This window comes from Myripristis murdjan, chromosome 11, assembly GCF_902150065.1.
Source record: "Myripristis murdjan chromosome 11, fMyrMur1.1, whole genome shotgun sequence".
NCBI classification, from domain to species: Eukaryota; Metazoa; Chordata; class Actinopteri; order Holocentriformes; family Holocentridae; genus Myripristis; species Myripristis murdjan.
In genome coordinates this window covers 9792603-9808182 of record NC_043990.1, presented here as the reverse complement: position 1 = coordinate 9808182, position 15580 = coordinate 9792603, and the positions used below count along the sequence as shown (strand labels likewise).

The following is a 15580-nucleotide window of genomic DNA, read 5'->3' as shown; positions in this document are numbered from 1 at the left end:
AGCTGTTTCTCCTTTTGTTTCAGGCAGCCCATCAGTGTTTTGGATTTGTATACACTGCCTCCTTATTGGATTATAATCAGTGTAATTCAATATACTGACCAATGATCCTAGACCAGCAGTATTACTTTTTCACATTGTGTAATTTGCAAGTTTAGATTACTTTACATTATTGTGACAATTAAACAAGTCACTGTGTGGCACCATCTAGAGGTAACATGACAATCCTGCATGGAGGTGCCAGTGCAAATACTCCACTGCCCAGTAACCACACACACACCTGTGTCCAGCAACACAAATTGAAGTGTGTTTCAAGACCAAGATTAAGCATCATACCCAATTTGTTTTCAGGGATCAATAAAGTATTTCTGATTCTAATCATACTTAAAAAAAAAAAAAAAAAAAAAAAAAAATCTAAATGTTGCCTTTGTTTTTCAAAAAATCCTTTATTGTGTATCAATCATTTCATAACACTACACTTAACACACTGTAAGGCGTTTGATATCACATCCCTGGTGTATTTCATGTAGAATTAAAGGTTGGCATGGAAATCAATGGATAAAGTCAAAACGTCAAAACAAAATGAGAACTGAGGAAGGTTTCAAATGTGCACCATCATACAAACACAAATGTGTTGAGAGAAACTATTAATCACATTATTTACCCTTTGCTAATCAGCGTAAATCAGTACAAACATTACAGTACTTAACATTTCCACGCCTATTATTCATCAAAAAGGAAAGGCAAATTTTTTGACACTCTTGCAAAATTCCAATAAATTTGATGTACTGTAGCAGCATGTTTAACAAAAAAAAAATCAACAAGGTAGACACATTCACATACATACAATGTTATTCCTTCAGGCACTGAAATGACACAATCCCTTGTTGACAGCATTACAGAGAAACTGATGAATCAAATGCTCAAAGTAGGATATTTTTCCCTTAAGGTGACATGATCTTACTGTACATTTGAAACGATTGCAAATTCAAAAACGATCGGTTATCTTAAAAAAAAAAAAAAAATGTTAGTACAAAACACTGACAAACCACACACACAATCAAATTTAAAGGAGAAATAAAATGGTAAAAAACCATACTTTGCAGAGATAAAATTTCTCAGGTGTACGCAAATGATTTTGGCTTGACTTTAACAAATGACACAGCACATAAGTGTGTCTTCGTCTATAAACTGCATGGTTCAAGTCATTAAATATTGACTTCAACAGGGTGACTGAGCTGTGCGTCTCAGTCTGACAATCAAAGACTGAGTGTGATCTGTTTAGCAAAATCTTCAGTTTCATCTAACGGAATGACGTAGAAGAGGTAGCCAGCGATGTGCCACAAAAATTAAAAGACTACAATAACTTTCAGTGCTGCTGGGAGAGGGGGGGTTGTTTGTAGCTTAGAGTGCCACTGTATCTTCTGGATATGTTTCTCTCTTTTTTTTTCAGCCCAGGGGCAACAACGTAGATTAATGAGTGAGTGATTCTGTCCCTGAGTAAATCATACTCTTCACATGATACGGGGTAGTGGAAAAAAAAATACCCAGCAGCAGCTCTGCTTGCTATTGTAAACAACTTCAACTACATAGAGATTCATTACAAAATACCACACAAAGCACTTGTGGTATTACTGGGTCATGGGCATTTCACATCCCCTTGGCCAGTGTACAGCAACTCAATGCTCCCATTATCTGGGAATGCTCTTACACAAGATCCCAGGCCTCTCAAGATGTTCTTTGACTTGGGAGAGGATGCCTCACCCGTAGCATGAGCCCCAGGAATGATAAGGGCTATCTGGTGTTTAGCAGAGGAACCCCCAAAAAGCAGGGGGAAACAGTCATCACGTGAGAAATGAATGGGAGCTGTGTGTCCAAAACAAAAGAAACCCAGAGGAAACCTTTCGTATCTCGCCATCGTTAACTGCAGTTTTCCACGCATTCTTGAGACCTGGAGAACACGTGATAGACGCTGACCAGGGGGAACATGATGAGTGCTCCGATGAGGGAGCCGGCCTGGATGGAGATGCCGCACCACAGCAGGGCGGCGTGTCCCGCCTCGTGCAGCAGCGTCCCAATCACTACCTTCAGATAGGAGAAGAGGCCAGTGAACATGATGCAGGAGATGACCTGTGGGGCACAGAGAGTGATGGACATGAGGAACAGGAACAAAAAAAAAGATTAAACTAAAGCTTTTACATGATAATGATCTGATGTGAGAAATCACTCACCACTAATGCCACTCCAGCATGGCTCCCCAACAGAGGGGGGCAGGGGCTGAGGACTGCTAATGCCATGAGATACGCAGCAAATACTCCTCCTGCCAGAGACATGATCCCGAGACCAGAGGAGGACCTGGAAGACAAAGGAGGGATGATCACAAGACTGTAGTCTGAGGTTTTCAAAGGAAAAACACAACTATCAAATGTAAGGACAAACTCTTGGAAATATGTTAAAGATTAAAAGAATACTCTGACTTGCCCAGACTGAGACAAGATGTTCAATAACATCTTCACCTCTGTACTTCCAGTGGTTTGGCTCCTCGAGACTTGACTTCCCTTAAAGTTCAAGTCTTTATGCTGAGCTAACACAAAACGCTACCCACAGGAACCGAATCAGTGGATGTACAGAGGTGAAAATGGTATTGAACGTCTTGTCTCAGTCAGGGTAAATCTGAAAAGGGGTATTTTGCCAAAAACAACACAAAAGGGACAAAAAGCAACTTCTGTGATCAATCACTCCTCATCATTTCTCACCTGAGGAGAACAAACATGGCCACAAAGCAGGCCAGGGGGTTCGCTATGTTTCCCAGGACCACAGAGAGGTGGAAGGCCATGGTGCCATAGGGCAGACAGAAGAAGCTCTGGACAGAGGGCAGGACCCCGTTGGTGAGGGCGTTGGACACACCGAGCAGCAGCAGCAGGTAGACGTTACGCAGTGTCCAAAACGTCGGGACCGGCGGTTGTTCCTCCACCTGCACCTGGTCCTCGGACACCGGAGTCCCTCCGTTGTGCAGCGGGTGCGTCTCCTCTCCGTTTTCCTTTGCTGCTCCTGCTGCAGTGCCTGACTCCTGCTGCGGTGTGTCTTGTTGCGATGTGGGCTGTCTCTGTGTCAAAGCCAGGAAGCTGATGGCTGAGATGGACAGCATGACAAACAAGAACCAGAAGAAGTTCTGGGCAGGGAAGCTCTCCTTGAGATACTCGGGCTGCACCGTGCCATTCACCGTTTTACACTCCACCTTCCCGACGCCTTGCCCCAAGGCCACAATACAAGGGAACAAGGCGCTGAGGCCCTGTCCGATAAAGAAGGTACGGATATACTGAGGGGGGTAACGGAACATGAAAGGCAGGAAGGTGACGTTGGACGTACAGCAAACCAGAGACAACATGAAGGTGAAGAGCAGGAACGGTAGCGATCTTTCTTCCCCGGCTATCGTGACTGTGTGTGACCAGAAGACGGCCAGGAAAGCAGACACCACCACCGCCAGCAGCTGGATGCAGTGGATGAGGAGGCGTTCGTTTAACCTGCCTGGAGCGCAGTGGTGCGTAATGGTCACTGCTATCGGGCCCAGGTTCCCAAAGGCTATCAGCACTGAGAGGTAGGCAGGCAGGTTCCACCCTGCAGAACAAGAAAAGGCTGTTAAATCAGTTGTGCAAGTATCAATGATGCTTAATTTGACCTTATGCGTCATTAGATTTGGCTGAATAGACTTGACATGATCAGCAACCCAGTGACATTCAAACATGGAAAAACTATTTGATCAGTTTGTTGAACATAATCAAACGTGAAACCATGAGACAATATGATGCAAATTAAGTCAAAGCAGTATTACTAACTTATCTGTACCATAGCTCAGCTATTATATCCACTCGGTGTCCACTTTATCAGGTCCACCTGTACAATCTAATGAAGTTCAATGCAACAGCTCTGCCATAAATTATATCTTTTAACAAAGTTTACAGTGTTCAGTTTTTGTTGACATTGTGGAGAACGTGTAAATTTAATTATATCTGTATTACTGAGGTTGTAGCTTGAAGAAGTCTTGCACTGGGCTACATTATACTGAGAGGTGTTTCCAATTTTTTGTTCCTCCCTATTTATATAAAATGAGGGGGACAGAATAGTGGAAACACCTCTCAATAAAATGCACTCTAGTACAACAGCAGCACAAACTATGAGCTCAATGCCAAACATAAGACTGATGAACACCTCTATTACGGTGACAAAAAGAAAACCCGAGCATTATAGGCAGCAGGAAAGTAAACTTTATCGCACAACAACATTTCACTGGATTGTATTAGACTGTGCAGGTGGATCTAAGCGCTAGGGACAGGAGGGCATTGATTCCCACGGATCCACCAATTAAAAGACGAAGGAGGCAAAATCCTCCACTTAATGCCTGGTTTTATTAGACTTCAGTCCTGCCGGTGGTAAACCTGACTGTGTGGAGCCTCACTGACCTTCGGGCAGGACACTGACAACCACCGGGAGCTCGACCCACAGGCAGTTCACGGAGATCCAGGAGCCCATGGCGAACAGAGCCATCAGCCCGTGAGTCACCGCCGCGCTGCTCCACCAGCCGCCGGACATCGTCGCTGCTTCCAGGACACAATAAAAACACGTTTGGACAAAATAATGACTTCCTCCTGGTGTGACGCTGACAGTGTTGAGTGAGCACGCCGCCGTGTTTCCCTACAGATCCATGACTTCACTCGGCGGCGGTGAAAACAAATGGACGGTGAACGTTACGCAAAAGCCCCGCCCCGTATGCTGTGTTCAAGAGCTCCCGGAGAGCTCAGACTTTAGAGCTCCACATTCAAGTGCATGTTTAGTTTGGGGGGCAAGCTTCAATCAGGTCCTCAGCAAAATCAGGAACAGTTAAATTTCTTGATAATTTAGTTGAAATTGATATGATACAAAGGATAGAGAAAAGATCTGGGTGTTTGTTGTTGCATTGTTTTGATCTGACCATTTTTTTTGTGCTCAAACAGGACATCTAAACAATTTAATAATTAACACAAATCAGTACATGACCCTTAATCTAAGTTATACAACCCTTTCATTTTCCAATTGCCCTACCATCAACATGTTGACACTACAGGAGGGTGGGGGCTGGGGTGATTTGACTTGTGGCATCGTGACCCCAATAAGCCCCTTACAGTCTCCACAGCCTCCCTGTTTTCTTGGACCCTCCCAGTCTTTCATAAGCATGAACCCACTGACATAGCTGATGTAATCACATATGTCCTTCATTTCTGACAAATTTAAAAACAAAACAAAACAAAAAAAAAAAAAAACATGTGAGACATCCCATCAAGGTAGCTGAGACTCAAAATAACACTGACGCCAAGTTGGAAATCACAGTGATCAAACTCAACAATACCCTGGCATGAGGCTGTCTTTTTCTAGTTTATTATGTAGGTTGATGACATGACAAAGCAGTGACAACAAAAAGCTGAGTTAAAAAAAAAAGGGGTTTTATTTTGTTAACTTCAACATAACTGTCCTTTGTATGATCAAAGTGTATACTATGTGATATAAAACAAATATTTACATCATCTACTTTTTGCGACATAATTTCCAACTTTCTTGAGAAGCGGTGAAAAGCATTCACATGAAATTTGGCAATGATGAAAATTAGCACTTTGTGATATAAAAATATATATCTAATCAAGCCACAAAATGTACTCTTTGTCATCAATAATGAAATGTACAGTACTTATGACAGCTAGGGTATACAGAAACACACATGCTGTATATACAGTATGTATTTTAAATCCAAGAAAAAGTTGAGGTAACAGCGTTAACAGCTTTCTTAGCTTGTTGAGCAAACACAATCATTTTTGCAACACAACTTCTGTCCACTGACATTGCAAGGCATCAATCATGTTATCTATTCCTCCCCAACAAGTTTTGCAGGCCAAATCAAAGCTTTCACACAGTGCTGCTTTCACTCTGACCACTTTGAGCCTCTGTTGGCTGAGCAGGAATGTATTTTGCTTGTGTACGTTTGGGGGCTAGGACCACACTGTATCCAGGTTTAACTCGTGGAAGTGAAAGCTTCAGTTTATAAGCCATTACAGATTTGGTGGTGCCTACGTTTTCCAAGTTCAGGTCATTGTTGTCAAGAACCATTTTCTGGTACAAGATCTCACATCGAAGAGCTTCCCGTGTGACGGCTCGAGGTTTTCCATCAAAACGCAAGAGCAGTTTGTCGACGTCCTGCTGGGTCTTGCAAGGTCCTCCGTGTTTGATCACTGTACGTACTATGTACTCTCGGTCCATGTTCTCCTCAAAATGCTCCGTTTCATTTTGGTGTTTCCACACATTTCCTCCCACCTTGTCTTTGTTGTTGCTTTTATGGAGACTGTTTGCTCTTTTGGATGGATGAGAGTGGTCACCTTTTCGGCTGGGGCTGGTGTTCTTATGAGCTGACCGACGTGGAGATCCCTCAGAGCCATCTTCAGATGAGCTGGACATGTCGTTATCTTCCTGTGAGCTATCTGATGATGAATAATTGCTTGAGGTGTGTCTGGAGGCCTTGTCAGGTCTTTTCCTCTTGTACGGGTACGCATGGCCGAAGGGATATTCTCCCATCAAGACGGAGAATGTGCAGCTTGCGACCTGTGAAGAGACCTCTTCTGGTGGCCTTTGGGAATATTTTCCTCCTGGCAGGAAATCCATCAGGTTTTCCTCAATAACAGCAGCAATCACCTTTACCATTTTCTTCAAGCAGGCTCTGATTAGATCCCTATTTGTGTGCCACTGACCGCAATACTGGAAAATCCTGTCGAAGGTTTTCTCTTGCAATGGGAACTGCAGAAACACGTTGGCAACCACCTCAGGCTCCAGGAGGGTTGAAGGATTTTTGCACCACTCAAGCAGCTTTTGGTAGAGACAGAGTATATACTGGCTGAAGAGCAAGTATTCTCCTCCACTCTTGAGAAGCTGCCAGTAAGGACCGAGGATTTTGCAGTATATGATGGCAACAGCACACACAAGGCTCTGTATTACATCATCAGTGGCGTCGGCGGTGACACTCTCCAAGATAACGTTGGGACAGTCGTCGTTGTCCATCAACAGCAGATCAGAGAAGAAGAGCGCAATCTCTTTGTGATGATGAATGAGGCCGGCTGCAGCCTCAAAGTAGTTGGTGAATCGGTTTGATAGATTAACTGCAAGTCTGGAGGGATTTTTCTTTTCTTCACAGAAAGCCACCCAATGTTTCCTGTAGTTTTGCTTAGAGGGGGCACGGGGGCTCAGGACGTCACAGGCCATGTGGATGTAACGTGACGTGGCGCTTTCTGAGAAATTCACAAAGTATGCGAATTTTGGATTCTTGTCACGGCCCAATTTTTGTCCAGTGGTCTGCGTGATCTCTCTCTCAAAGCTCATCATCTGCTGTTCGACTGCATCATGTATGTCAACGAGGAAATGGGCATTGCGGTGTAAAAAGACGAGTGGAGAAGCCAGAGAAATGTCTGCTGCAAGTGATTCAATTTCTGTCTCAAATTGTAGCATGGCTGGATGCTCTTTGCATGTAAGAGTGTACTGATTTTTGAGAAGGTCCATGGAAACCTGCTTGGATGCATCCGTTTTTCCACCATACACGCTTGTCAGCTTCTGGACAGAGAGCATAGCAATGTCAAGAAGGGTTAAAGCCTCTCCTTTGTAATCTGGAGTTTTATCTCTGCTAAACTGCTCCATATCACCTCCATCTTCTGAGGAGTCATATTCGTCTTTTATCCTGCTTTCAGAGTCGTGGTGAGGGAAGGGTTTCTCCTCATCTTGCATACTTTCATAACTGTCATACTCCTCTTTTATTTTCACCTTGCGATAATTTTGTACTGCGTCTTTTTTCATTTGTTTCTTCATGCCAATTTTACGCTCAGCTCTCTTTGGCACCAGTTCAAACGGACTCTGAAGTAGATTTTCCATTGCTGCATTTCTCCTGTGACTTCTTGTTTCATGATTGCGATAACACAATTTTAACTTTTTTATTTTAGACCGAAGGAACTGATTTGCCTTTTGAATATACCCATCCTTACAAAACTTAGGGTTGAAATTTCTGAGCCAAGTGACTAAATGCACCGGGTCAATTTTTTCCCTGGTGACAAACTTACTCAGCTCGAGAACCAGCCCGTTTGTGACTTCAATGGACTTTGCTCGCTCTGAGAAATCTCTCATCTCCAGAAGATGTTCTCGCTCAACTCCAATGCTATCACAGATCGGCCCGACGAAATTAAAGTTCACGTCTGATTCCAGGAAGTTCAGCCTGGCATCGCTTCCCAGACTCAGCGTTGTGGCGATGCCTCTTTCAATCAAGCAGCGAAAGTCAGTCGACTGACGCTCTGGGAAAATCCTCTGAAGCCAGTTTATGACGGCAGTCCAGGGAAGATTATTTTCCTCTCTCATGAGTCCTACTTGAATCAAAAATCTGTTTTTGCACGGCTCCTTGTCAAGCTCCAATCCCACACCTGTTTGAGGACCAAGGAAGTCTGCGACAATCTTCCAGAAGATATCATCTCCTGAAACACAGATATGCTGGTGAATGATGAGAATAAATAATTAAATAAAGTTAGTATTTCCAATTGAGCGATGAGAATGGAGCAGGATGGGAAAAGACTGATCAAAACTATTAAATACACAAACAGTTGGGGATCGTTCTACATTTCTTCCAGTATATCTGCTGCTATGAAGAAACCCCTAAGGATGCACAGTTTTTTGTTTACCATTAAAAGTAATGTCATTTTACTATAAAAACTGAACTTTTCTGTATTTATTGCTCTAAATGTGTGTTACGGTGCATCAGTCAACAAAGTGAAAAGTTTAATCCATTAACTGTTTTCAAACTTACTCAGATTAGTCTCGGTTACCGCTGCTTTCCCACACAGAGAAAAGTCTTCACCCTCCTCCATTGTCAGCTGTAAAGAGAGGAAAGTCGATAACCTGGGTAAGAAAACTCGAAGCAGTTGCCAATTTCAGCCTTTAATGATTCCATCATTCATGTCACACAATTAACTTGTTAGTATGGTTTTTGCTGTTTCTTTTCTTTTTTTTTTTTGCATGTTACATCTGTTAACTCTATTTTAAATAGCTTCAACTGTGCATGTGCCACAATTTAAGAAACTTTTACTTGTATCCATTTGTTAATGAAAATGAACCCACCTGATTTAAATATAGACGTCATTCAAATAAAACCAAAAAAAGGTTCATCATTATTAGTGCTCTTGCAATTCAGTAATGATTTATGATAATATTACAAGATTTTTTTTTTTTTTAACTCAGTATATAAAGTGTCTGCTAAGTAATACACTTTAGCACCATCTACACTTGGGCAATCCCCTTTTCTGCAACATAACACATGGGTGTGCTGACATCTTGCCTGATTGCAAAAAAAAAAAAAAATTGTTTGTTAATTTTCCAGGCAAGTCAGAAAACATCTAAAATCGTGCTTAAAATAATATTTCCATGCGCAAAACACGCCAGATCTGTCTTTGATGTGCTCCTCTGGATAGAGTTTTTTTTAATTGACTTACATTAATTTTCTACAACGTTTCCGTAATGTCGGCCATAATAAACTTATGCCAAACCCTAACATTAACCAATAAGCCAGAATGACCACTAAAAATGTGTATAACCCGCTCGCTTTGCTGGAAATAAAAATCACATCAGGGTGGGCTGTGTTCAGCAACTTCCGGCCTGTTTTTTCAGAATAAGGGCACGATTTTTCCAAAGTATGCTAAAAGGTAGCTAGTGCTACTCCTGCTAGTCTTGAAAACTAACACGAGTTTAAAAAGCCCGCGGTCTCCAGCTGGAAATAACACCAGGAAGACGTTACAGCGCTACATGTTTAAACACTCACACATAACTTTAGCCGTACAAACTAAAAGCAACTATTATAAGTGTCATTTCTCACCAACACCGCCTCTCTTCTTGTAGCCTCTCTTCGCTCCCTACTACATAACCACTGTGCGTGCATTTACGAGCCAAAACAGTGGCCTCAAACGTGATTGGCTGATTTTCACGGAAGGCGGGATTTCATCAGGCTCTCCACCAATCGTCTGCGCGAATGTGTAACGCATTGCGGGGCGACCAACATGGAGGCTGGGAGTTGTTGTCGTTATTGTTAGCAGGTAACAATTAGCACGGTGGCTTGTTTAATGTCGAAGTGTGAGGAGTAATGACATAGAAAGGTACTGTTTATGATTCAGGTGTGTTAAGTCGTGTTGGCCAGGCAGCGGGATTTTACCTAAGTTACCGTTTCGTTGCCTAAAAGGGCGACTAACTGACGTGAGCAGCAATACAATTGACAATGAATGGGACTCACATTGCAAGTTTTCTTGTCGTGTGTAAAAATAATCCATTTTAAACCCTCCATGTTCATGAAAACGTCTTTTTAGTATGAAATATTAACATGCTGTAGTGTGACCTGGTTTTGTTTAGTTATCTCTTATCCCAGTTTAGTCTCTGATGTGCTATTTAGAGGAAAACACAGTGCTAGTTTTCAGAAGATCACTGAGCAAACATTTGTAAAGAAATGCTTTTGATTAGTCATTTCATGATATAGCCTCTCAGCTGCTCATCTTTCATTTTTCACTGAGTACTTTTTCCTGACTTTTCCCCCCAACTACGCTGAAGATGTGCAATTATCTTATTCTGATTATCAGATGTGGGCATGCTGATGCTCGGCTGGTGTCTGGGATCGAGGAAGAGGTGAGGACCAAAATGGATGCTGAAGGTGGAGCTCAAGGCCACAGCGAAGGAAGTGCAGATACTACCCCAGGCACTTCAGAGGCGTCGGCTCAAGGAAGAGATGGACCAAGTGCGAAGAAGACACCTCTGAAGAGGAAGTCCAGTGTGCCTGCGAGTGCAAAGACGAAAAAGCGCAAAAAGGCCAAAGTCCGCCGGCCACCTAGGCTCGGCTACACCGTCCAAGAAGGGGATGATATGCTTCTGGTTATATCCAACACCAGCCAGTATGATAACTTAGCATGGCGTCCAAAGAAAAAAGGAAGCAGGAAAAAGAAGCTCATTAAGGGAAAATCCAAAGGTGCTCAGATTAAGAAGAAAAAGGCAGGACCCTTCAAGCCTAAACCAGGAAAGAATCCACCCATCGAGAAAGCGGAGGGCACTCTGCATCAACCGGAGCGAGGCACAGACCACAGATGGGGTCAGAGTCTTCCAGAGGAGGTGCTTATCAGTATTTTTCAGATGGTGGTCCTCCAAGATGGTGCAGTGCCATTTCTCTGCAGGTATGAATAGGATTTTTTTTTTATGCATGTGGTCTCTGAGTTTGTATTTAAAACGCTGCAGGCTGAGATACAGTGTTTGCTTTGTTTTTTTGTGATGACCAAAAAGTTCCATTCGATACATTATCAGCTTCTGCTCTCGTGTCCTGATGCAGGATGGCAAGAGTGTGTCACCTGTGGAATGCTGCGGCCTCCAGCCCTGCCCTGTGGCGCAGAGTGTCTGTCGGTTACTGCTGGATTGAGCCCGGGAAGAGTCAGCTGCCTCGAACAGAGATGAAGATAAAGGACACTGTTAACTGGCTGGCACTGAATAGGTTGGTATTACTAGTTTTTTTTCTATTTGAAGCAGCAAAACACACACAATGATGTCTCATAAATGATTTTACAAACTGGCTTTTCTGACAGCAACTTACAATTCAATGTTGAATATTCTTTCTTTTGTCTAGATTATCTCAGCTAAGAGACTTTTCACTTTGTCACTGGAAGAAAAATGTTGACTATGCAGTAGAAGTAAGTCAAACATTTAGACATTTTTGTTTCCGTATATCCTATATGTATGTATGTACTCACTCTATTGCCTGTGTTTCTGATATCGCATGATGGAGGCTGTGTTTCATCAGTTGTGAAATATGTCATCCTGTGTGTTAAACGGTCGATCAAATAGGTTGTGTCCCAGTCATGCCCTCATCTACGCTCCCTCACGCTCTCGTACTGCACAGGCGTGACAGAGAAGACCTTCCAGAGCCTGGGTGCAAACAGCCGCTCTCTGGAGACCATAAATGTGCAGTACTCAGAGGTACACCAGACCATTTTAACATTTTTATAGAGTGAGGAATTCACCTAGAGTACCCTGCTGATAAATGCTTTTGCAGCTTTCTGTTAATTAGCACAGTGCCAGGTGCATTGTTTTTACCAGATAGAAAGATTCTGGACTCTAATTGTGGTTGGTCTTTTAGCAAGTGTTTATTTCCCACCTTGGTTCATTTTCATAGAGATGTAGAATGTGGCATCATTCATGTTAAAGCCTGATGTTTCTGCAGTTTCAGGTTGAAGGTCTTGTGGCCCTCTTAGAATCCTGCGGCAGCCAAATCAAACAAGTTTTGTTCACTCATGGACCCAAAAATGACAGACTTCTAGCTGCTATCTCTGTAAGCCCCTTATTTTTTACCCCGCATGTTTTTTTTTTCTGTGTATGCATTGTGCACAGTGAACCAGTGAAACCAATGAAAACAAATCAATTTGGTTGACAAACCCCATGTGTGTTTCTTTCCAGAGAGGGTGCTGCCCTGATTTGGAGTTGTTGGAGATCAACACAAAACTCGACAGTGGATATTGCCAACTTCCTGTTTGTATTCAGGGTCTCCAAAGTGGATGTCCTAAATTAAAGGTAAAAAAAATAACAACAAATCACTGAGATCTATGTGATGATTCCTTTAATTTTTTTTTAAACTGTTACACACTATGGTTCTCTTACTTCTCTCTACATCTTCCGTCTTTGAGCATGATACTTGAAAAAAATATCCTACACTCATGTTCATTTTTACTTGCCCATGGTTTGCTATCACTCAGTATAATTTGCACTGTGCTGTGAGTGTTGAATATACATATATATATATATATATTTATCAGGCAGCTTGATTCTTTTCAGAATCACGGATATAATTTCTGTGCTAGATATTGTGATCATAGTTACTAGTGTTGATTACTCGAGTTGTTAAATTATTAATTTATTAATTAGTTTTCTTATGTCAGCTGTTGCACTGCTTTAGTAGTTTGGCAAAGCTGTTTTCAGCACCATTGTCACCATTATCACCAATATAAAGCCCTGTATAATTATTGTATTTGGTATATAAAGTATTTTTTTTTTTTTAATCTTTTCAGATATTTCGGATGCTGAATGTCATACCTATGCATAAGGTGATGCGTAACGGGCCAGATTCCACATCAGGCTTCCCGTTGCTGGAGGAGCTGTGCATGGCCACAACATCTGTTTCCTTCATGACTGACAAAGATTTGAGAGACATTCTCTTTGGCTCCACCAAGCTCCGCGTGCTGGATCTGCGTGGCTGCTCTCGCATCACACCATCTGGTCTGGCAACTTTACCCTGTGTCGGTAGGCGAGTTTTATCCTCTCACTGTTGGGAATTTCTGGACACTGACTAAAAGTTGATCTTTGTGGTTATTGTCATTATTTCAACATTATTTAACATGGGACTTAGTGAGGACTCATAATCAAAAGCTTGGCCTAGTCTTTTTTTATTATAATGTTATAATATTTAATCCATATTGCATTGAAAATTAGTCAGTATCAAAAAAATAGTCATTTATTAATCTCATTGTCCCAGTATATCATGATTTTTAAATGGGTATAAATGTCCATGAATACTTTTGACTTTACTGGTAATATAGATATTTGCTCTTTTTCAAAAGAGCAAATATCAGTGTTTCATAATTGCATCCTAACCTCATGAATTAACACCTGCTGCCGCCTCTTGTCTGCTTGTGTTTTTGGCAGAGCTTGAGTGTCTTTTCTGGGGCCAGTATTTCAACAGCAAAGTTGCATTATCATCACCTAAGAAGGGACTTCACATGCTGACTGAAAAATGGAGTGGAACCCTGCAAGAGCTTGACATTACAAATCACATCTTCACTGAGGAGGATTTGGAGATAGCAATGAGCTACCTCGCTCAGTCATCCAACGCCGATTCACTGCGTTCACTCAACCTCAGCGGAACCAAGATCACAGCACCCGTTCTCAGGTATACGCTTAATTCCCACAAGTCACAATTTAAATATATGTGAAACAGAGTGTAAATCATGCATTCACATGACTCAGGTGACAGTGTGTAGGATTGGCGTTGGCCACCAAGTAAAACAATGCTAAATGAAAACCTTATCCACTGTGTTTGCAGGTTACTCATTGGCCAATCAACTGGACTCAACTACCTCAACTTGTCCTCTTGCCGCTATCTTCCAAGAGGCCTAAAGAGAGTTTACCGAGGCCAAGAAGACATTCGCCAACTTCTGGACAAATTAGAATAGCATTCATCTTCATTTGCTCAGAAATCACAAGGTATACTTGAATAACCTAAAACCAAGCTACTTTGTCAGCTGTCTTACATAAGTGACAGGAGTTTTTCACCCAAAGGTGCATTCATAGTAATCTCACACAATATTTGTGAATCTAACAACACTCTTCTATTGCTAGAATGCAGCTAAATTTCAATCTGTGATGTCAGTGAGAGATTTGTGAGTCTCATTGTGAACACAGTGATAGAGCCCTGGATAACATATTGCCAGACAATGAGATGCTAAACATTTCTTAAGTCAATTACACTTTGATTGAATTGAATTGCTATGTTCTAAATAACATAATAATAATTTGTCTCATAGCCACTTAAAATATCCCCAGGGTCATTGTGTAAATTAGGTCAGTGTGCCATTCAATATAAGTGGACCTGTAACAAAAAGTCTCTTGATCACACCACAAGAAGACAGCTGTTTCTCCTGGCCTTGCTTTGGAAGAGACTTGTATGTGTTCATAAATCTTGACCATAAGAGATAATAGGAACAGCATTAGTTTCAGTTAACTGTCAGTTTTCATGTTGAGACATCTATAATTCTCAGTGATGTCATAAGGGTGCTGTTATAACAAACATACTTCAGGTTTAAATATGTCTACATTAAGCTTGAATGAAGCGCTAGAAGAACAGGGGGATGAAATTGACCTAGGAGTTGAATAAATTTGCATGAATCACACCATGTGTACATGTAAAGCCACAGGAAACAGAAACTTTAATTTCTCTTCAGTTATGTTGTTTTGTTGTATTTTAAATATACGCATATGAAAAAAGGAAATATTCCAGTACAGAAAAAGTTAACCAGGACCATTTACATGTAATATCTGTCCTTTTTTAAATATGTTTTTTAACACTGAATAATAAAAACGACAAAAAAATAAAATAAAAATAAAAAATCAAGAAAAAGTGTATGTTGTTTGGTAAGAAATCTCTTAACATTAAAATGAATTTTAATCTTTTCCCTGCAATGTTGGTTATATACTCTCTACCCACTAGAGGTTGCCCTAATGTCAAGATCAATTTACAACATGGACCAGTGGAGTCTCTTCCATGGGGTTTATTCAGGTACTGTAGATATAATTTATGGGGTTAATTACAAGTGAGGGACCTGTTCAGCATTCATGTTTCCTCCAGTTTCATTTGCTTTTGTTGTTAGTTGAAGTGGAAGTTTTGAGGGTGCTGTCCTGGGCTGAGAGAGCATGTATTATCACCTGCATGTGTCAGAGAGAAATACACTTCCGCAATAAATTA

The 15580-nt window shown here is 41.6% G+C and overlaps 3 protein-coding genes across 5 annotated transcripts; 1 reads left to right on the top strand and 2 right to left on the bottom strand.

Annotated features, from left to right (window-relative positions):
* Nucleotides 1–423: 423 nt before the first annotated feature.
* Nucleotides 424–4812, bottom strand: LOC115368339 (solute carrier family 52, riboflavin transporter, member 2). Its single transcript, XM_030064407.1, has 4 exons — nucleotides 4458–4812; nucleotides 2754–3615; nucleotides 2229–2352; nucleotides 424–2127 (listed from the first exon to the last, which is right to left on the bottom strand). Exons 1-4 carry the CDS (start codon nucleotides 4585–4587, stop codon nucleotides 1918–1920), a joined length of 1326 nt encoding a protein of 441 aa, XP_029920267.1. The 5' UTR covers nucleotides 4588–4812; the 3' UTR covers nucleotides 424–1917.
* A 575-nt stretch (nucleotides 4813–5387) lies between these two features.
* On the bottom strand, nucleotides 5388–9997 carry LOC115367950 (uncharacterized). Of its 2 annotated transcripts, none has more exons than XM_030063888.1 (3): nucleotides 9917–9997; nucleotides 8855–8921; nucleotides 5388–8525 (listed from the first exon to the last, which is right to left on the bottom strand). In XM_030063888.1, the coding sequence occupies exons 1-3, from the start codon at nucleotides 9977–9979 to the stop codon at nucleotides 5932–5934; spliced, it is 2724 nt and encodes a 907-aa protein (XP_029919748.1). In that variant the 5' UTR covers nucleotides 9980–9997; the 3' UTR covers nucleotides 5388–5931. The 2 variants fall into 2 exon arrangements, with proteins under 2 accessions (XP_029919748.1, XP_029919749.1); XM_030063889.1 differs by lacking the exon at nucleotides 9917–9997 and adding an exon at nucleotides 9537–9661.
* Nucleotides 9981–15212, top strand: fbxl6 (F-box and leucine-rich repeat protein 6). 2 transcript variants are annotated; one of them, XM_030063890.1, is made up of 10 exons: nucleotides 9981–10133; nucleotides 10668–11252; nucleotides 11405–11563; nucleotides 11696–11759; nucleotides 11914–12045; nucleotides 12290–12397; nucleotides 12523–12636; nucleotides 13131–13362; nucleotides 13765–14008; nucleotides 14162–15212. In XM_030063890.1, exons 2-10 carry the CDS (start codon nucleotides 10726–10728, stop codon nucleotides 14289–14291), a joined length of 1710 nt encoding a protein of 569 aa, XP_029919750.1. In that variant the 5' UTR covers nucleotides 9981–10133; nucleotides 10668–10725; the 3' UTR covers nucleotides 14292–15212. The 2 variants fall into 2 exon arrangements, with proteins under 2 accessions (XP_029919750.1, XP_029919751.1); XM_030063891.1 differs by having other exon boundaries at nucleotides 10076–10193.
* Nucleotides 15213–15580: the final 368 nt, after the last annotated feature.